Source organism: Sylvia atricapilla, chromosome 27, assembly GCF_009819655.1.
Source record: "Sylvia atricapilla isolate bSylAtr1 chromosome 27, bSylAtr1.pri, whole genome shotgun sequence".
Classification (NCBI taxonomy): Eukaryota; Metazoa; Chordata; class Aves; order Passeriformes; family Sylviidae; genus Sylvia; species Sylvia atricapilla.
Window position 1 is genome coordinate 3,975,159 of NC_089166.1, and position 21,781 is coordinate 3,996,939.

General features: G+C 54.1%; 1 protein-coding gene across 4 annotated transcripts; it reads right to left on the minus strand.

Annotated features, from left to right (window-relative positions):
* Positions 1–253: 253 nt before the first annotated feature.
* PLEKHM1 (pleckstrin homology and RUN domain containing M1) lies at positions 254–21,509 on the minus strand. Of its 4 annotated transcripts, XM_066336676.1 has the most exons (14): positions 21,461–21,509; positions 20,361–20,791; positions 19,702–19,859; positions 16,340–16,421; positions 14,601–14,848; positions 12,704–13,339; positions 11,171–11,522; positions 8,723–8,954; positions 7,390–8,292; positions 5,668–5,813; positions 5,304–5,497; positions 4,800–4,863; positions 4,215–4,372; positions 254–1,021 (listed from the first exon to the last, which is right to left on the minus strand). In XM_066336676.1, the coding sequence occupies exons 4-14, from the start codon at positions 16,379–16,381 to the stop codon at positions 898–900; spliced, it is 3,099 nt and encodes a 1,032-aa protein (XP_066192773.1). In that variant the 5' UTR covers positions 16,382–16,421; positions 19,702–19,859; positions 20,361–20,791; positions 21,461–21,509; the 3' UTR covers positions 254–897. The 4 variants fall into 4 exon arrangements, with proteins under 4 accessions (XP_066192773.1, XP_066192771.1, XP_066192774.1 ...); XM_066336674.1 differs by lacking the exon at positions 19,702–19,859; XM_066336677.1 differs by lacking the exon at positions 19,702–19,859 and having other exon boundaries at positions 21,414–21,500.
* Between the last annotated feature and the right edge of the window lie 272 nt (positions 21,510–21,781).

Genomic DNA, 21,781 nt, shown 5'->3' on the forward strand with positions numbered 1-21,781 from the left:
ACGTGAGTGGTGAGGAAGACAATGGAGGAGGCTGACACCAGTGTGGAGCAGCCGGGAAGGAAAATGGGGAAGGGACCCCCAAGCACTTGACAAAGCGAAACCTTGGAGGATGGGCAAGAGGGATGGGGGATGGGCAGGGAGGATGGAGGACAGGCGGCATCCCCATTCCCAAACCTCTTCCCACAGACACTGTGTCAGGTTCAAACTCAGATGAGGTCCCACTGCAGAGAAGCAAACTCAAAAATAGCTTCACTTGTTGTTAAATAGACTTTAATTATGTTTGCGTGGGGAGGGGTTAAAGGAAAATAAAACTTTTCCCGAGGATGAGCAGCAGCAGGTGGGGAGGAGCAGCCCGGCTCTCCCCGGCTCTCCCCGGAGGCCACGGCCCTGGCTGGGCTCTCTGAGCAGGAGATGCTCGGGGCACCCAGAGTCCCCCTGGGGCACGCAGGTCCCTAAAGGCACAAGTGTCACTTTGTCCCCTCCCTGCATGGGTCCACCACCCAGAGCAGCCCAGTTGTGCAAAACCCCCATATAAAAAAATACCGGTTTTCAGTATCCTAAAAAACTAGAGCTTTGATCAATGTCAGTTCTCCACACTCTTGATTGGAATCCTGGGATGACACCCTGAAGAGCTGCTGGGTTCCACTGGGAGGGGACATTGGCACCAGAAGGGTGACAGGGAACAGCACCTGGTTAGTGTGAAAGGGGATGGATTTTTCCAGCCCCCTTCTTTAGCCCTGGGTGGGCAGAAGGTCCCTCCGTGGGTCAGGAGCACCCACCCCACACTGTCCCTGTCCCCAGGGTGGGACCAGGCGCAGGACAGGCTCAGGCAGGGAGGGTGTGCTCTGTTCCTTCCGCCATCCCCATCCCAAGGTCAGTGTCGAGGTCAGTGCCAGGCTACAGGCTGGGCTCTGTGCTGGCCTCCAGCTGCCGCTGGTACCGCTGCCGCCGCTCACAGCGTGGGCATGACGGGGCCCGGGCATGGCAGTCCCGGTGGAAGACAGTTTTGCATTCACTGCACCTGGGGAAAAAGGGGAAAAAACAAACCCACTGTGTTGGTAACATCAGAGCAAAGACCAAACTTCCCCCACTGAACCAGGGGACAATTCCCTGTCCTGGTGTGTTTTGAGCACTCACTGAGCAGAGTCCCAGCTCCAGCTCAGGAGGAGCCTTGAGTGCAGAAGCAGCAGCTGCTTGAGTGGAACATCCATCTCAGCAGCTTTGAGCGCAGCAGCTTGGCCGGAAGGAGTGTGGTGGGCGCTGCCAGCAGCTGCCAATGTGTGAGAGAAGGGAGTGAGGTTTGAGCTGAGGTTTGTGCCCTGCTCTCCCAGCACTGACCACAGCTTTGAGGGTGTGACAACACCCCTGCAACAACAAACCCTGTGACACCAAACCCTGGATATTGACCCTTGTGACACTGATTCCTTGACACCAATCTTGTGACACCAAGCCCTGTGACAGCATCACTGTTTGGGACCCTCTGCTTGGCATGGCTGGAGTGGGACACCCCACCCTGACCTGCATGTGGCAGGGAGGCTGTGGAGACAGTGAAGCTGCAGGGAAGGGACAGGCAGCCAGGAAGGAGCTGCCCTTGAGCAGGTGGCTCCGTGGAGGTGTCGGAGCTCCCTGATCTGGCTCAGCAGCAGCAGGAATGTGATATGCTGTGAAGGACCCCAGCTAGGGCAGGGGTTTCACTGCTCAGTCATCAGCAGAAATGTCCCTGCTATGAGGGCTGAGGTCAATTTCTGGGTTGTGATCCCCAACTCCTCAGTGGCAGTAAAATGTGGCTCAGCCACATGCCAGTGGGGCAGCCAGATTTACCTTCACTGTGCAAATACCTGGTGCACAATCCATGTGTGAACAGCATGAAACACCTTAATTCCCCAAAGGATGCATGGGACAGAGGCAGAGAAACACCCATCAGTGCCAGGAAAGGGACAACATCATCACAGCTGGGGCTAAATCCTGCTCCAGAGAGGAGCTACAAACCCCAAGGGACTCGGGACAGGGAAAGGCTCATGCCTGGACAGGCAGCATTTAGGATGGAAAATACGAATTTCCCTGGTGGAACACGCTTCCATGTGGCCTCTCCAGATCAGCGGCGGTGGCGGCTGCTCCGCAGGTGTGGGAGGGATTTGGGAAGCCGGGTTTTACCCGGCGTAGTTCCGAGTGGGAAGTGGCATCTCCTGTCTCCACCTCCCCCCGAGCTGCCGGAGCAGGAGAGGGTTCTGCGCTGGCGGGGTCATTGTTTGAGGCGTTGCAGACACATCCTGCAGCGAGTGCCGGTGTGACCCGGCGGCCCCAGGGCGGGCAGAGGGGCAGGAAGCCGCGTTTAGCTCCGCGAGGATGTCGGCTGAGCTGCTTTCCTGCTGCACAACCTCCTCCGGCAGGGTGAGAAAAAAAGACGTCAACAAACTTCAGAGCTCGGCTCCACGGGACAGGAGACCTCCGGCCGGCTGCCAGCCAGCTCAGCCCTGCGTGCCAGCACTTTCCAGAGCCCGGCTGCTCTTTTTCCAGAGAAAATCGGTCCCCTGGGGATGTTGTTGTCCTCGATAATGAGCTCAGTGCTGTCCCTGTGGCAGGGAGGGGAGCGAGCAGCACTGCTCCTCCTCCTCCACGGAAATACTCGCAGCCCTGGAACACATGGAGCACCCACGGATCCCACGGTATTTTCTGCAGGTTCTGGGTATTGCTGCTCACTTTTAGGGATTGCCAGGCAAAGTGAAGCCACGCAGCCCATGAGCCTGTGAAATCTCTCTGCCAGGATTGTGCTCAGTGCCAAATAGGCTACGATAGCACAAGAGGAAATGGCCTCAAGCTGCCTCAGGGGAGGTTTAGGTTGGATATTATGGAAAATTTCTTCACTGAAAGAGTTGTCCAACTCTGGCAGAGGCTGCCCAGGCAAGTGGTGAAGTCACCATCCTTGCAGGGATTTAAAAGCCGTGTGGATGTGGCACCTGGGGACAAGGGTCAGTGGCAGCTTTGGTGGTCCAGTGCTGGGGGAACTGGACTCGATCTTACAGAGCTTTTCCAACCTGAATGATTTCATGATTCTATGACATAACCATGGAGATATGGATCTCTCCACCTACAATGGAGCAGGCTCCTTGGCTGGAAGGGTTTGACTTCTTCAGCAAACCCTGACGATGGTGGGGATAAGAGTTCCCTTTTAACACCATTCCCATCCTGATTCCAACTTTTGTCCAGCTGCTGTACCCTGACCCCTCTGCAGGACAGGTCCCTCTGCCTTGTAAGGAATGGAAGCTCTGTGAGGAGGGGAAAAACCCAGGGTGAGCCAGTTATCACCCCTCTCCTGCTGGGAACATACTCAGCCTGCCCTAGCATATCCCACAGTGCTGCCCCCCATCCATCTCTGCTCACTGAGAAACTGTGGCTGCCCTAGGCCTGGAAGTGTCCAGGGTCAGCTTGGACAGGACTTGGAAGGCATCCCTGCCCACGGCAGAGGGTGGCACTGGATGAGCTTTAAGGTCCCTCCGACCCAAACCATTTTAGCATTCTATGAGATCTATGTCCATGTGTCCTTCCTTCCGTGGCAGTAGAGGGATGCAGGACAGTCCCACTGCTGCTTCCCCTTCCCTCCTGCAGTCCCTGCAAGGGGTCAGACTGACCCTGAGTGGAGAGGCACTGGCCAGGTAAGCAAGACAGGGACATACGAAAGCTTCCTCCTCCTCCTTCTCCTCCTCCTCCAGCTGCTTGGCAGCCCTGGCACCCAGCACCCAGCAAGGCTTTTTCAGGCTGACAGCAAGGTGCTGGTGGTTCTGCATCTTCAGTCTGCAAAGTCACTTCTCTTGGCGACATCCTGGCTCTGTGGTCTGCTCCTGCCCAAATGGCCTGGATTTGGTGTGGACCATCTAGATCTGATGAGTTCCATGAGGACATGGGCATAAGGATGTGGGAACTGTGAGGATGAGTCCCACGAGGATGAGGGAACCACAAGGATGTGTCTCTCACAACGACATGGGCACCACAATATGGTTCCCATGGTTAGGGACATTGGAACCACAAGGTTGTGGGCATCATGAGGATGCACCACCACCTCAGAGCTGTTTCCAATTTCCCACCTGCCTTGGATGTGGGGTCTGCTTGCAGACCCTGAGCAGAACTTAGGGACTGGTTTGGGCTCCTGGTGTCAGTCAGCCTGTGACCCTGGGTGTCCTGGCTCCAGTGGGACGGGGCAGGGGTGGCTCACTCACCTGGTGGTAGTGTCAAACTCAAAGGGGAAGATGATGTCGCTGCTGTTGCAGATCTGGCAGATGAAGCCCCGCTGGGTGCACAGGTCGCAGCTGTAGACGTGGTGGGAAGCGAACTGCAGCAGCGACTGCAGGAAGGTCTCGAAGACGCCGTCAGCGATCTGGGGGACACAGGGGTCAGCGCTCCTGGAGTCCGGCCCCAGCGGGGTTTGCTGTGTCACACCCATTCTTTGGGCTCCACCTGCAGGGCTGTCCTCCAAAACAACCCCCACCCCACATGCCTGGGGTGCAATGGGACCCCGGATTGCTGACAGCAGCACCCACAACCTGCCAGGATGGGGCTCCCAGCTTGGGAATCACTGAAAAACCCAACTGTTTGGAACCTCCTGCTGAAGGAGCAGCACGTGGCATCCCCACAGACACCCGGGTGTTTTCACCTGGAAAACCCCAACAACCAGGCCAGGGGGCCTGGAGATACCTTGTCTAGTGGGAGGTGGAACTGGATGGCAGGGGGTGCGACTGAGTGGTCTTTAAGGTTCCTTCCAACCCAAACCATTCTGTGATTCTATGACTATGCACAGCTCTCACCTGGCTCAGATCAGCCACACTGTATTTGTGGGGACACTCCAGGAGGTAATGCCTGTGATCAAGCCTGCAAAGAAGCATAGAGAGGAAGGGGGCAGATGATCTCCATCACACCTCCAACAGCTTTAGAGCAAGGAGGAGCCTGGATGAAGCAGCCTCTTGAAGTGAATCACTGCAGAGCCCATTTTCACATCCCAAATCCTGCCACTGAAAATCATGTGAGAGCATTTCAAAGAGGGGGAAAAAGAAAATAAATATCTCATCACTTTTGCCAGGTGTTTCCTGTCCAGCCAGAAGCTCCTCAGCCAGGAAGGTGTTTCCTGAGTCACAGCTCATTGTGCTGACCCAGCCAACAGATGGATAACTCCTCAGAGTAGATAATATGGAGGGAAAAATCAGCCTGAGCCTTGGCAGCACTGCTCCCTGCTCCCATGGTGAGTGAGGAGGGGGACCAGGAGACCACCAGAGTGCCAAGAGAGGGGAATGTCACCCCGGGAAGGACCTCACCGTTTGCTGAGCTCCTTCAGGGCTCCGCTGCGGCACATGATGAGATAATCCCCCAGCAGCTTCAGCTGCTCCCGGCTGCGCAGGATCCGCCCCATCCTCTCCACGTGCTCGTAGAGGCTCTCATTGACCAGCTTCAGGTCAATCAGTGGCTGGTTTCGGATCTGCGTGAGGAACTTCAGGGCCTGCTTGCACACCTGGGGCACAGACAGAGGGGACAGGTGGACACAGACCATGGTGCAGCCCTAGAGCTCAGAGGGTGGTTGAGAGTGGGCATTTCCAGCCCAGGGAATGCCCAGATGGACCTTCAGGAAGCAGATGCTGGAGCGTTTCCCTGTTCCCTGCATGGACCCAGCGCAGGACTCACCCCTCGTTTGGTGAGATCCCAGTTGTGGATGAGGCGGGAGGGGATGACGGTCTCCTCGTCCCGGTGGCAGCTGTCGCAGTAGTAGAGCCCGGAGAAGGCGCAGAGCTTGGGCCTGGCGAAGGAGAAGCCGATCTGCCGGGAGCAGCCTGTGGGAGCAGGAGGTGAGAGGAGACTGTGCTGCCCACAGCCTCTGCCCACCACTGCCGGGATGGGGGAGAAACTTTTGGCAGCGTGGACTTGAACAATAAAGTTTTGGGTGAGGGTAGAGAACACCTAAAGCACCTGCAGGACAGTTGGTGCGAGGCCTCCAGCCCCCTCCTCATGGATTTAAGCCTATGATGGTTCAACAGTTGCTGCTTCACTCTTTCTCCATAAAAAGGAGGCTGAACTATCTGTGAACCTATTTTTATCCATCAAGTGGTTCAATTGTTCGGGGGTTTCTTTGTTGTTGTTGTTGTTTTTTTTTTTTTTTTAGGAGAAGTGAATTCTGGCAACATCCCAGTGGTTTTGGGAAGAACCTAAATCTCACTTGCTGTCCCATCACCTCCACCAGTAACTTTGCACTATTTTTCCTGCACTCAGCCCTTTTCTTTTCTTTTCTGCTGCTGCCACAAGGTACCAAAACCTCATCTGCAAGGGATGAGATCAGGATGGATTAACCCCGAAACACCTTTATTATAGCAGTGGGGAACTCACTACCCCGTCCACTGCACTCTGGAATAGCTGGAGCTCATCTCCTCAAAATATTCATGGAGATCATGTGTTGCTTTCTGAATTAATAAGAAAAAACAGCCTTTATTGCTCATTACTCTGAGATAGAAGGGAACACATCAGGTGTCAGGCTGGGAGGGGGGTGAAAACAGGGCAGGCAGATCCCTAAAAAAAAAACCTACACAGAAAAACTGTGAATTTGTCTTTTTGGCTGGTGGCTTCCAGCTGTGGGGAGGTGGAAGATGCAGGACAGAGTCTGGAACGGAAGGCAGAGACCAAACAGACCAGGAGAAAAAATATATTAAAAAACGAGAGAGATTAAAAGAAAAAAAACCAACCTGCTGGAGGGTACAAGAAATATAATTGAAGCAGGAGAGAAATCTGAAATTTAATTAACTTAGCAAGGTAAAGAGCAAATTACAGCTCTCATGGAGGTCAGTGAAGGTGCCATCAAAATCTCCCCGCGTGCCGAGAGGCGTCAGGGGAATGGTAAATGATTGTTTTGCAAAATCAGCCTGTCACACCCATGGCAATCCCTGCTCCCATGCTGCCTTACTGGAAAAACTGCTCCAGATTGCACTTTCCACACAGGCTGGGGCCTCAAAATGCCCAGGAAGAGAGTCCTGAGCTTCCTGATCCACCTAAGGTTGCTTCAACCCCAGTTTCCCACTGTCTGTACCAAAAGCATCTTAAATGGGAGCCCAGTAACGTCCCAGTTAGACTGGGCTGGGGTGGGATGGGGACTCAGCATGGGGGCCTCACCCTGTGCCTGCAGGATGCCAAAGGTGCCCTGACTGGGGACAGGAAGCCCCACCAAGGAGATCTTGTGTTGCTGGGGTCCCTGGGAAAACAGAGAAGCTGCAGCTGCCCCATCCCTGGGGATTTTCAAGACCAGCTTGGACAGAACTTGGAGCACCCTGGGACAGTGGAAGATGTCCCTGTCCCTGGCAGGGAGTGGGACTGGATGGGCTTTAGGGTCCTTCCAACCCGAACCATTCCATGGTTCTGTACCTGCACAGATGAAGCTCTGCGAGTCCAGGCCCTTCTCCATGGGGATGGCCACCAGGTACTGCAACAAGAAGCTGTTTTCCTTCACAGTGTTCTTCAGGACAACCTGGGAGTGTCCATCCAAGCTGCCCCCCAGGGTCAGCGCCTCCTCAGCACTCTCCAGGTAGGACATGAGCACCTCTCGGACCAGCTCCCGCCACGAGGCTGCCTCCTCTGCATTCTCAGCCTGCAGCTTCAGCACAGCCTTGGAGGTGATCACCTTGAAGAACGAGGGTCCTCCCAGGCTTGTGTCTGGAAGGATGTCCTGGATGGTCTCTATGCCATAACTGTTGCTTAAAATTTTGTCATTGTTTCTGATTTTAAAGCACTTCAGAGTTTCTAGAGACAGGGAAAAAATAAACGGGACCCAGGTTTTGTCCACGTCCATGTACAGAACAGCCTCTTTGATTGCATCCAGCTCTGCTTCTGGAGCTGAAGTCCAGTCCAAGCTGTTCCCAGGCCCATCACTGTACTGGAGAGCACTGGAATCGCCCTTGGGCTGGGCTTCGCCTCCATCCTCGGAACACTCCAGAGTCTCCCAGTCCTCCTCCTCCAGCTGCGGCCGGCACTTGCGCAGCGCCTCGCGGATCCTGTCCAGCCAGTCCTCAGCCTCGTCCTGGGAAGGGGCTCGGAGGAAGAGCTTTTTCCCCAGGAAAACCAGCTCGAAGCGGCCGTCGGAGTGGGTCAGTGCCAGGGACTCGCAGCGCAGCAGGGAGTAGGTCTCCACGCAGATCCGCTCCTCGTGGTCCAGGAAGAGCCTCAGCTCCAGCGGGGACAGCTCACAGGAAAACTCCTTCCAAATCCCCATGGCTCCTCGCCGTTCCAGGCTGCCCAGCTTCAGCAGCCCACGGAAAGGGTTGGAAAGACCTGGGGCAATAGATGACTCAGTTTAAGTGAGAGAAGGGAAGCTAGTGGGGAGAGAAAAGCCAAGAGGGGCTCAAAGCAAGCACCCAGAGGCATGGCAGGGGTGAGAGCCAGCGCTGGTACATGGTGGGCTGCGGCAGGAGCTGATGGGACCTTGGTCTCCATCACTATACACCTGCATTTGGGTTTCTGTCCCCCTGCATTTGGTTTTTGAGGCTGGGAACAAGTGGGATAAAGGAAAGGCATCCCACAGGATGGTCAGACCCTCTCCCACTAAAATGCTTCCACCAGAGCTTCCCTGGGCTCAGCAATGCCTTGGGAAGCTGCTCCACTGCGTTCTGTAGCTCCCAGTGCTGCCATCAGCTCACATCAGGCAATGGCTCTCCCCAGACAGCCCATCCCCACTGGAGCAGTCCCCAGTGGTGGAACATACCCATCTGTCTGCGGTGCACCACGCTGAAGCCCTTCTGCTCCCGCTCTGGGGACATTTTGGGCTTCCCAGTGTCTGAGGATGACACTGAGAGCCTCTCCAAGTCCAGAGCACTGATGAGGCCTGGGGCTGGCCCCTCGCTGTCCCCCTCTGGCCCAAAGCCATTGGTGTCGGTTGTGCTCCTGCTGCTCACTCCTGGGGAAGGTCTGTAGAAATCATCTTCTGAGATCCAGCTCTTCCGATAAAAAATGAAATATTATTAATTATTAAGCTCATCAAACACCCTGTGCCCCTCAAACATATGCATTGACAGCAACCCCTCCTTGGGGGCTGCTGCTATGCAGCCCAAATCCCAGGCACAGATGTGTGGATTTAATGGAAGGTGTCCCTGCTCATGGCAGGAGGTTGGGAATGTGATGAGTCTTAAGGTCCCTTCCTCCCCAAACCATTCCATGACTGATTTTCTGCTGGCCGTTCCCAGATGGATGGCTCCCCTGCTCCCTCCAGTCAGAGAATGATCCATGGAACTGTGTCAACAGCTGGAAAATACTGGAATTGTATTCTGGTGGGATAATAAAATAAAAATCAACCTATTCTCTCCCCCTAAAATCACTGTGGAAGGAGAGCACACTCCCTGCAATGACCACAGGTCCATGAAGTTTTACTGATGGGGTTGAAATTCCAGCCCTGCCATGGAAGGGCATGAGCTGGAACAGCAGCACCAGGATGAACAGAGATGGGGAGAGGCACAGAGATGTCCAAGGTGAAATAGAAACCTATGGCTCACAAGAGGATGCTACAAGGGCTTGAGCTATGCAGGGGAAAAATAAAGCAGGGAAAGCAGAAGAAGCCTCTGCATGTGCCAGGAGGTTATGAGATCCATGAGCTGAAAAAAATTTGACTGCAGCTTCTTCAGGAGCTTTTCTGGCTACAAGAATCCCAGAATCATTAAGGAAGAAGAGCCCTTCAAGTCCCACCTGTGCCAAATTCCCACCTTGGCAGCCAGACCAGGGCACTGGGTGCCATGTCCAGGTGTTCCTTGGACACTGCAGGGATGGGGACTCCACCACCTCCCTGGGCACTCCCTTCCAAGGCCTGACCACCCTTTCATTGAAGAAATTCCTCCTGAAAGAAGCAAGGTTCTGGGACAAGGTCCCAGAGCAAACACTAGGAGGAAAAAACAACCCTGCTCAGTGCCCTGGCACAAGAGACCAGCATTTCTAGATCCTTCTAGGGCTGCATCCCAACAGGAATGTACTTTCAACTCCCCTTCGTGGCCTTCCAAGAGCCTTTTATTTTGAATAACAACCTAAGTGACAGCAGAAGAGCTGTCACCACCCTGCGGGGAGGATCACGGGTGGCAGCTCCTGGATTACTCCTGGGGCAGGAATGCAGGTTGCTCCATGAGTCATGGAGAGCAGGGGGAATTTCCTGTTGACACAGTATGTTATACATAGATTAGGTCAAACTGGCTCTGGGCCAGGAGGAAGCAGCGGAAATGGGATAAGCGGGAGGGAACCGAGAGGAGCAGAGAGCAAAAGGAGAAATCGTCTGGGGGGGTGTGAGGTATATCCTACCCTCACCAGTGTGGAAAGGATGGGAACCAGCATGGAAACAATAGGAACCAGGATGGAACAGTCAGTAACAAATTAGGCAGAGGACAGGGCTGTTCAAAGAATTTCATAAAAGCAGAAGCCAGTGGATGTGGATCTGCTTCTGGTGGCAGCAGGGGAAATCCGGTGCTGCTCAAGACCAACACCCAGGAATACCATACCACTCTGGGAACAGATGTTCTGCAAAAGGATTTTCCCACTGGAAACCAGTTTGTTTCCTGTCCAGTCAACCCTTTTCCCTCCTCTTACGTGGAACATAAACGAAGAAAAGTCCCCATGAGAACCTCAACTCTGGGGCTGTTTTATCACTTGCACACAGCCCACAGCCAGATTTGTGTAAGAGCTCACCCCTCTCCAGATATCCGTAACAAACCCAAAGCTTCCTGCTGCAGTTGCTCCTGGAGAGGGATGACTGACAGGCCAGGCATGGCTTCAAAAGCTTTGGTGCCTCTTTCACTAGGGAATATAGATTTTGATCCAGTTTCTCTCAAAGCAGCTGCATGGCCACAGCTCCATGTGGTGGGAATCATCACATGATAACCAAGTGGGGGCAGCATGGAAGATGAGAGTTTGGAGAAATCTATCCATGGAAGTGTCCAAGGCCAGGTTGTATGGGGCTTGGAACAACCTGGTCTAGCAGAAGGTGCCCCTGCTGATTGCAGTGGGTGGAACTGGATGAACTTTAAGGTCCCTTCCAACCCAAACCATTCTGGGATTCCCTGATTCTAGGAAAGCACTGCCTATTGGAGCTGTCCCATTTTATTTCCCTTCTGGGTACCTATTTCACCACTGGGTAAAAACCCAAGGAGATGGGAAGAGAGGGAGCTGTAGCACCTACCGGACACCCCAGCAGGGGAGAGAGCAGGCGCTGGGCTGTGGGGCTGGGGACAGCCTGGTCCCCCTCGCTGCCACCACTCTCTGCTTTGCCCAGACCATCCCGAGGGGCTGGAATTCCAGATGTGCTGCTGGCATCTCCATCCCCATGGCCGGGGGGTGCGGGGTCTCCCGTCTGAGCAGAGATGTCACTGCTGGGGGGAGGTTGCTGGTGAATCCCGTGGGTCGGTGCCGGGCAGGTGGGCAACACCGGGGGGCCCGGGGGAGGCCGGGGGGAGCAGCCCAGCACGCTGGGGAGCAGCTGTCCCTCCGGGGCGTCTGGGCTTGGCCTGGCCTTGCTGAACTCAGACAACACCCTTGAAATGGAAAAGAGATCGTTTGAAGGCAGCTCAATAGCCAAAAACTATAACCCACCCCCTCCTCGTTATTGCAAATTGTAACTATGTAAAAAGGGCTCAGTGTCACTGCTGGCCTCTGTGGGATGGCAGCATAGTGTGGCTGGAAAATCCCAGTGATGCCAACAGAAAAATGCGGGATTTGTGCTCCACAGAGCATCCCCCCTTCACAGCACGGAGCAGGACCCTGCCTGTGAGCATTCTCCAATTACACCCATTAATGGGGTTTAATTTGGTGGGTGGAGGGACAGCACTGGGTGCTCCCCACAGCTCCAGCCCCATGTACAGCTCCTGGACAAGAATCTATAGCCTTGGACTATATGCCAAATTCCAACTGTTTTCATTAATGAGCAATTAACAGTGGAGCTTGGCCAGAGGATCAGTTGTTCCCGAGGTCCCACTCCACTGCCAGCCCCAGAATTAATCAAGCCCAAGATGAAAACTCAAAGGAGCTTCTCCATCACGAGTTAAATCCAATCAAGGCAGGTTATCCCAGAATCACTGGAAGATCCAAAATCCTGGAAGTAGGGAATGATGCAGTTACAGATGGGGAAGCACAATCTGCAGCTCCAACTCTTCCTGAAGACTGGGAAGAGGCATCACCCTAAGGCTCAGCTCCCTCAGAGTCATACTCTAAAAGCGACAGGCAAAATATTTACAGATTACTCAGAGTTTATATAACCCTGGAAATCTTTGTGCTGGATGCTTGGCAGGAATAAATCACAAGGATGACAAACCAACAACCTCCCTCTCTGAATGATCTGCCGAAGCTGCAAATTACAACCCTTCCCTGTGACCAAACTCATTTCTTTCCCCTGTGGAAAGCCCTGGAGCATCCCCCAGTGTACGCCAGGAAGATGTGACATTCCTGAAACCAGGGAGCAGCATTTTTCTGACATTTCTGCCCTGGTATAGAGGACACACACACACTTCAGTGGCCATGAGCTCATTTGCAGTGGCAGCAGGGTCTCAACAAGCCATGCTGAGCAGTTCATGAAAAGAACAAAAGCTCCTTCCAGAAGGGTCAAAGAGCTTGTTAAAGGCATACAGGGGAAAAACTCCCTGCTGACAGAGAGAAAGTAACAAGAGCCCACACAGAGAGGGACAAAAATCCCTTTGGAGAGATGTGGGGAGAGACTCACTCCTGCAGGGACCTGTCCAGGTCCTCGGCAGTGGCTGTGCCCAGGTCGGAGTCGCAGGACAGTGGCTCCTCGGTGCGCTCGAGGCTGCGGGCGCAGGGCACCGGGGGGAGGCTGTCAGAGCCCAGGCTGGACGAGAGCTGGGAAGAGCTCGTGGTGTTCAAGCTCAGCGAGGACGACGTGAGCTTGATCTTGCTGCTGGCTTTGCTGATGGGTAGGACAGGGGCTTGGATCTCAATCTCATCCGAGCCCGAGGACTGGGAGATGGAGCCCAGCGATGCTTTCCTGTGGGGTTCGGAGGCTGAGGATGTGAGGGGCTCCAATAGCTCAGACACAGGACACAGACCTGACAGGGACAGCGGGGTGATGGTCCACTCATTCAGAACTGCTGACTTGTAGGAGAGCTCAAAGGTTAAGGATGATAAACCCTGCAAGTAGCAGAGGAGAAACTCGCACTCTTCAGTGTCCAGGAGCAGAGCTGGGGCTTGGTAGTACTCATGCAGCCGGGTCCGGTCCCGCAGCAGCAGCTTCAGGTAACACTCCATGAGGCCGTCGTTCAGCGCCAGCCGCAGCCAGGCCCGGCAGCGCCCCACGTCCGTGTTGATAAACATCAGTTGTTCCAGCTCCGAGACAATATTTCTGGGAAGGGAGGAAAAAGAACAGAACAGGAGTGAGCAGCTCTGTTTTGGTCCATTGCAGGGTGCAGGAGGGCCAGAGCCTTCTTCATCAGACATGGCCCAACCTGCTCAGCTGCAGGTAGTTCAGGAGTTGGGATAAAATCGGCTGTGGAAAATCTCTCTCCTTCATGGAAAGTGTGGTTTTCCATGGAGAGAGATGGCTCCTGAATGGCCCAAACTAAATATCTGGTAAGGACCCCAGGCAGTTCTGTGGTGCCCCTGGCTGACCCTCCTCTCTGACTGGAGGCATCTCCCACTCATTGCTTGCACTGGGCGAGGATGCAGAGGGGAGAATTCCTGCTGTCTTTGTGTATTTGTTGGGTTTGTGCTGGCTGGATCCTCCTTGGTGACAGCCACGTGTCTAAATTCTCACTTCAAATTTAAAAGCAGTCAAAACACAGTGAAAACTGTTGTGGCAGCCCCAAAAAAACAACCTGGTTGGGGTTGAGCTCATGTAATCCCAAACTCCGGATTTCAGCTGTTCTTTCCTAAAATCCAACAGCGACACCATGCTCCCTGATCCTCCCTGCTCCCAGCTCACTGCACACACCTCAAAAACCAGAGCAAAGATTTTTGTAAGGCTTCTTTTCTAATCTGTCTCTCAAGACAGAAGAAAAAACCTTCAAAGCGCACAAAATATCCCCCATAGCATGTGAGTTATTTTCTTCTGCTCTTTCATAATTCAGGAGTTGGTGATGGAGCTGGATGAGGCTTTCAGAACAATTTGTGTGTGGGCTGTTATTTACTGCGTGTGAACTTGACTTAGGGAGTGGCTTAGAAAACCCCAGTAAACAGTGATCACTCAGGAGAGACCTCCTCAAAGGCTGGCTGGGACATAAAGAAACGGGGCCAACCAGTCCCAGCAGATCCAGGTCAGGAGAGAACCCGGATCCTGTGTTGTGCATAAGCAGCCACTGCTGGAGACCAGTGTGGCCACTGGGGTTCCACTGGGCCCAGAAGTCCAGCCTGGCACCCAGAAATAAATAAGAAATGGGTGTGCCTTCAGTTTCAATCCTCGGCTTTTTGAGGACATCTCACCCCCAGCACACACTGAGCAGGGATGTGTGGGCATCCTTTCCTGCAGCTGAGGGGACTGAGCACACAGATGGGGTAGAGACACATCTGTCCATTGAGCCATCCTCTTTATTCCCTGCATCTGATGGCATCAAAAGAAGGGCTAAACCTGAGGGTGTGAATCTCTGTCAGCAGCAAGAGTCACTCACCGATGTGTGATGCTCTTCAGCAGGCCCCAAAAGACTGGCTGGGGAAGGGGGCCCCGACCCCCTGATTTTTTCACTTTCCCCCCACTCTCTGCCTTGATGTGCTTTGCCTTCAGCCCGTGCACAAACACAGCTTCCAGTGCGCTGCAGAGCGTGTTGGCATTGCTGTCATCACTGGTGACCACGGCATCTGAGCTCACATACTGCTTCTGCAGGGCCTTGATGGCATTCACCAGCTGCTTCTTGATCAGCTGCAAGACAGGAGGTGCAGGTTTAGATTATAAAATGAAAATATTAGGAAGGATTTAATGTAAAAGAGCTCAAAAAGCAGTAAGGCCTATCCACAGTGAAGTACCATGAGACTCCTGCCTCATCCTCACCCTTTGGGGCGGCTGAACCAGTCATGCTGGGGACTCACACTCCTGGCATCTGGCTTATTTTGTAATAAAAATAATCATTTATGCAATTTTAGCTGGTGTTTCAGAACTGGGGTTGCCTTTAGAATGTGTGGTGCTTCCTCTGCAGAAAGAAAATGGCTTAAGGGGATGGTGAAAAAGGAATTGGTTCTTTCCAGGCACTCTCTCGGGGGAAACACGAGGATTAAGTGTGGGTGAGCAAGAAGAAACTCAGAGGAGGGAATGGATCTCCTGAGCTTGTCAGCCCAAGCATCATGTGACATGTGACATGGGGCTTGCCAGCAGAAATCAAAGTCATCGACCTCACTGGCTGTGCTGAGTAAACACTCAGGGGAGGGGCCCCAAAACAGCGGGGTTTGGAAGGACATTGGGGTTCAGCTGCTGCCCTCAGACAGACTCAGTGGGTTCTGAAGCTGGGACGTGGGAATTTTGCTTTCCAGCAGCTTCACTTCCTCTTCCACCAGCTGAAAACAGCAAGTTTGGTGAATTTAACAGTTTCATGCTGGTGAAGAAGATTTTTCCTAAAGCAGCTGAGCCTGGATATCTCAACCAGTCTTATTTTAAACCAAGGCTTTGTTTCTCAGCAGGCACTTGGAAAACATCACAAATTCCTCCTCAAATTCTAACCAAACAATCCATGTTTCAGCACCATGCAACATTCCCAGCAAAGGCTGAATATTCCCTGAGCAGTGCTCTGCAGATTTTGACTCCAGCCTGGTTTGGCTGCACAAACCTATATTAAATTTCCAGCCTGGGATTTTTTTTTCAGTATCTAAATAAGATTCCCAGCAGCTGTAGCTCAAGGACAACAGCCTTGTTCCAGTGAACAGAGTATGTTCCTTATTTGGGGTGCTGTTTTCCAGATTTTTCAGCTGCCCCCCACAGGTCTGCTGCTCCATGGAAGGAGAACTGAGGGCTGAGAAGAATAAAGAGGCAAAGGATTTTATCAGTCACACAGAGATTCATCCATGGGATGAATAAAACACTTGGGTTTAACTGCTCATGTTGAACTTCGCTTGCTGAATATATTTAGACTCCCAAAGTTAGGTGAAGAGATCCCAAATTGATGGGGACAACACTCCTTCATCCAGGTATCAGAGCTGAGCACCTTCCCTGCCCCACATGACGTCTTACAAAGGCCAAGTTGTGATTTAACCCCTTACTTCCTTTAATCCCCCAACCCAGACAAACCATCAAGGATCCCTTTCCAATCCCAATATAAACCATCCTAATCCCAGCTGGCAGCACCCACAAGTCCTACCTGTCCCCAGAAGTGTGTGGAATTGCACTGGGAGCTGTCTGGGGAGCACTGGGGGTCTGGCTCACCTGGATGGCTTCCTTGGGGTCCTCAGGGTGGCTGGAATGCATCTCTGCTGCTGCTGCTCCCCACGCTGCCTTCACATGTCACCTGTGGGACAAGGAGGGCGTGATTGAGCACCCAGGGGTTCCACCCAACTCACCTGCCAGGAGAAGGGCTTCTGGTGTCACCCAAAAGAGATGGATCCTTTCCTCAGGCGCTCTGCAGGTGCTCATGGCCAGGACACTGTGGGATCTGAGCTGGGAACGAGTTACATGGAAAGGTACCGTGATTCCCAGGGACAATGCCCGGGGACACTTGCCAAGGTCAAGGAGAGTTTCAGGCAAAACAGAGTATGGCCAAGAGACCAGGAGGGAGTAATGAACCCCTGTGAGAGGCCCTCAGGCAGCCCCCAGGCTGGGGGAGCTGCCAGGCAGGTCTGGCCAGCATGGCCAGGGACTGCTCCCCTTGTCCCTGTGTCACCTGGAATGCCTAAGCCCGGAAAAGGCACCCAAAAACCAAATGGGAGTGGTATTAGGTAGCCTAGACAAGGGGTGACCCAGAGCAGAACCTGGGGAGAGGTGAGAGCAGTTAAGCTCAGTCACATACCATAGGAGTGATGCTGCTCCAAACCCAGCTGGGATGGACCCTATCAGCACAGAGCTGTCTGGGAAGATGGGAAAGAACTGTGGAATGCCAAAATGGTTTGGTTTGGAAAAGACTTTAAAGACCATCCATTTCACTCCTTGCTATGGGCAGGAACACCTTCCACTATCCTAGTGTGCTCCAAGCCCCGTCCAGCCTGGCCTTGGACACTTCCAGGGATGGGGCAGCCACAGCTGCTCTGGGCAGCCTGTGCCAGGGCCTCCCCACCATCACAGGAGGATTTTCTTACCAATACCCAATCTGAATCTCCATTTCTAGTTTAAACCCATTCTCCCTTGTCCTGTCACTGTTGGCCCATGTAAAGTCCCTCTCCACATTTTTTAAAAGTCCCTCTAAGTACTGGAAGGCTTCTGGTTCGCCATGAGGCAAATGAAACCCAGCATCTTCCCATGCTGGGGGTGCCAGGGCTGCTCTGCTGCTTTGGTGGGAGACAGAGAAAAAAACAGTGTCCTCCTTTCATGGAAAACCCTGCAAAGAACTGACTCAACTGATCTGAGCAAACTGGCCAGGTCATCTGCCACTGCAGGGACAGCAAGAGACCTCTGACTTCTGACTCTGGACTTCAGGACTTCCTGCCCTGCTCCTCCCTTGGAGCCATCTGTGAAACCCCATCTGCTATGCCTAGAGCTTCTGAAAAATACACATGGTGTCAGAAGGACACCCATGGCACAGCTGGGTCCCTCTCCAAACAGGGCTGGGTGCCTCAGCCCACAGCTGGATCCCTGACCCGACACAGCAGGGCCTGGCATGAAAAGAGGTCCGAGAGCTGCTCCAGCACCTGCTACTGATCACAGCTTCCTAAGGATATGAAAGGCTGGAGAAGGAATTTATTTATAGAACCCTAGAACGGTTTGGGCTGGAAGGGGCCTTAAGGATGAGCCAGTCACACCCCCTCCCATGGGCAGGGACACCTCCCACTATTCCAGGCTGCTCCAAGCCCTGTCCAACCCAGCCTTGGACACTTCCAAGTATCCAGCAGCAGCCACAGCTTCTCTGGGCACCCTGTGCCAGGGCCTCACCATCTTCACAGGGAAGCATTTCTTCTTAATATCCAATCTAATCCTCTCCTCTGTCAGTGTGAAACCATTCCACCTTGTCCTATCAAACTGTTCCTTTAAGATGGAATCACTTGCCATCCAAATGGAGGAGAGCCCAGCTGGTGGCCACAGTGTTGGATCTACCTCCAGCAGACAACAGGCTTGGAATGGCATTGATGTCTCAGATTTTATTTCCAAGCCAACATAAAATCCCCAGTGTGAGTAGAGCTGACAGCATCAACCTGCCCCTCTCCTGCCAGGTCTGGGCAGAAATATGCTTTGCTGAGGAGCTCCTACATGGCCACAGCCAGTCCTGAAGGCAGCACCATCCAAATCAGGAACAGTTTAAACCCAGAGTGGCCCAAATCTGCAGTGATCCAAACCCAGAGTAGCTCAAGTCCGGAGCAGCCCAAATCCAGACATCACCAAGACCCACAGCATCCTGTGCAGGTAGCACAGCAGCTGGCCCTCCTGAAAGCAGGAGGACAAGAACTCCTTGGGGCCAAACCCAGGACAGATCCTCAGTGTTTCCAGGGCTCCCGGATGATTTCAGAGAAAATGAAACTATTTTTGCTGTGGCTTGTCATAAGATTTCCTCTCCCTGTGTTGCAACACAGAAATGGGGGAGCACAGGAAAGTTAACCTCTGGCTCAGGGGCTTCTGGGGGTGGGTGGGGGAGTGAGGGGCTCCTGAAGTGGAAGCAGTGGTTGACAAGGACTGCAGGGAGCCACCCCCATCTCTGCCTTCCACACAGGAGGTTCCAGCTGCTCAGGGCTGGGCAGCCTCTGCCCCTTTCCCCACCACCTCCTGCTACACCCTGAGGACAAAAGGCACATCATCCCCGAGACAGTGAAGGTGGAAGACCCAAGGATGGGAGAGTCAAGGGTGGGAAATCTAAGAGTGAGAGGAGACCCAAATGTGGGAGAAGACTCAAGGGTGAGAGCCCTGAGGGAGATCTGAGGATGAGACCCTAGGGTGGGAGACTCAAGGAGGGGCACAGGGTAGTATTTCTCATGCCAGGGAGGCAGCACAGGTATTCCAGCTCCAGGACCACCCTGGGGTCCTGAGCTAGTCATACAGAAAGGGGTGACAGCAGAGGTGACAGAGAGAAGAAAAGACTTCATCTTAGTTTTTCAAAGACTCAAAAACCTGGTCTAAGTTTTACAAAGTCAGAGTTACTCTCCAAAACACTCTCCTTTGCCAGCATCACCTCTCCCAGTGCCTGCAGGAGGCAAGAGCTGAGGAGAACAACCTGCCATCCTCACCACGGGACTCTCCCATCACAACCAGTCCAACCAGTTTGTTCCAGTGCCATGAATCCACACAGCACCACTTCTATGGGACAGCATTTTCCTGAATAATGAGTGCAAGGAAGCAGCTCTGAGGAGGATTTCACCACAAAGAATCTTACATGAAACAGGAAAATTGGAACAGCAGCCCTGGCACTGGATTTAGAAAGACTTAGAGGGCTTTGGAGCACTTCCAGGTGGATCCTGGAAAGCCATGGCTGTTCATTGTCATCTTGGAAGATAAAGAGATAGGATGAATGTGCAAACACAAGACACAAGCACAGCTACAGCCGAGAAAACCCACCAGGTTTCCAAGTAATCACCACCCCACAGCTCCTTGGGTGACATAGGGAAAAGCAAATAGGTGAGGAACAACCCCAGGTAAGGAATCCAACCTACCCAGGAGAAGAGTCATGGTGCGAGGGCAGAGCTGCTGATTTCCTAAACTGCTGCAAACCAGCCAGATTCTTTGGAAACAGCTGGAATCAAGCCTCATGCCAGCAGAGCAGAGCCCCTGTCCCAGAGCTTGGCTCCTTGGTCTCCCAAGAAGCAACGCTCTGTTGAGTTATAAATAAACAGCAGGTCACTGCCTGTGCTCTGGGATGGAAAACAACGACGGCAGCGTGAGCGGTGACTCAAGGCATGGACACAGAGCAAGTAATTTTCCAAGCATGAGTGCTGTGCCAGTCACCCTCCGCCCTGGGGACATGGGAGCTCTGGTGGCACAGTGGGTCCAAGGGCTGCTGTGGGGACAACCTGCTCTTCCTACACAGCTCCTGCTTTCCACTCAGAGCTGAGTGCAAGCTGGGCCCAGAGACAGCCCAGGAGCAGGAAAGCCAGAAGCATGGCACAGGGATGCTTCTGGCTGGCTGGAGGACAAAATCCCTGGGAACAGCTTGGCGAGGACAGAGCCCCAGCAGGACCCTCATGGTCTGACTTTGGCTCCTTCCCTGTGCCCAGCCTGAGTATGCTGGGATTCCCATGGCAGGAACACAGGCACGGAGTGAGGAATGGGACCATCACGCCACCCTCATCCCTATTTGTCACAGCTGACAAACCTGGTGGTGGCTGCAGAAGTGTCACCGCCGATGAGCCCGTCTAGCTTCTGCCCTGAGGGGGCCCAGGAGCAGTGGGGGGAGGAAGAGCAGCCACTGAGCTCCCAGCCTGGGTGGTGAGACTGTGCTTCCTAAACACTCCAAACCAGGAATTTCCTCCAGACTATAACCTACTCCTGCACCAGGCTACAATTTGCCAGAGCCGCAGGGAGAGCTGGGGTTGATTTTCCGTGGTGCTGCAGCCACTGGAGCCACCATGTACAGGCCAAGCAGGTTGTGAAGGCCCCAGCGTGCTGAGGCAAGATGTTCCCAGGTTTCTATTGCCAGTTTGTGTGTTGCTTTGGATTCCCAGTGCTGGAGTTTCCCCGTGGATGTTCCTGGTGCCATCCGGCTGGGTGGGCGGCTCGCATCCCTTGGCAAGGGGATGGTGTTTGCTGTGAGGAAGGCAGTGAGGAAAGGGCTTTTTAATCTCTGCATTTTACACAAAAATTAACCAGGGCTTGTTTGCCACTGCTCATTTTATGTGAGAAAACGTGATTTATTGAGAATGCAACACATGATAAATCAGGGAAAGCTGTAAGGATCCCACAGGTGCTGGGATCTCTGGCTGGTGGGAGGAACAGGCTGAGAGATTTGGGGTCTCAGCACTGGTGGGAGTGAATTGAGGACCAGATACCAACTCTCAGTGGAGCCCCTTGCAAAGGCACATCTGACCCGCTGTCCCCACCATGGGGGACACGGAGAGGAGGAATGAGGGGCCAGGGCTGGGCAGTGCAGGGTGCAGGCCCTGGCACGGGCGGGCCGGGGACGGCGGAGGTGGCTCTGGGGGCATCCGGGTGGCTGGGGAAGGATCAGGGCCTCCCCGGCCGTGGGGAGCTGGGGGAGCAGCGCTCGCTTGCAACACCGGGCACCCACTGCCAGACCCCATGGGCCGCACCCCGGCTGACTCCAGCACCCCGCACCCCTCGCTAGACGCCGTCAGTCTGCACCCCCCAGCACCCCATGGCTCTCATCACCGCGCACTCCCTGCACCCCACGGGACCCCTCAGCCCGCACCTCCTGCCAGGCCCCATCACCCCCGGCGCCGCCGGCCCCCCGCTCACCGGCTCCGCGTCTCCGGCCGGGAAACCCGGAAGTGCCGGGAGCGCGCACGTCCAGCCCATCGTGACGTCATCGTGCGGAGGGGCGGGCCCGAGAGCGCCAGGCCACGCCCCGAGGACGCCGCTCGGGGCTGCGCGCGGTAACCCGGGCACGCAGGGACACTTTAGCTGGACACACATGGACACACATGGATCCCGTCACATGCACAGGGTGCCCCCCAGGGTGTCATGGCCCCGGGAAGGCTGCGGCTCCGGAGGCTGGGCTGCGGTGACTGCCTGGGACGACAAGAGCTTCCTGGATCCCCCCTGTCACAGTCCCCAGGG

Coding starts and splice junctions, on each gene's coding strand:
- PLEKHM1 (XM_066336674.1), bottom strand. CDS start 16,381: ATGCATTCCAGCCACCCTGAGGACCCCAAGGAAGCCATCCAG. Junction 14,849..16,339: donor ACCCCAAGGAAGCCATCCAG/GTGAGCCAGACC, acceptor CCTGTCTTGCAG/CTGATCAAGAAGCAGCTGGT. Junction 4,373..4,799: donor GTGTGGCTGATCTGAGCCAG/GTGAGAGCTGTG, acceptor TGTGTCCCCCAG/ATCGCTGACGGCGTCTTCGA.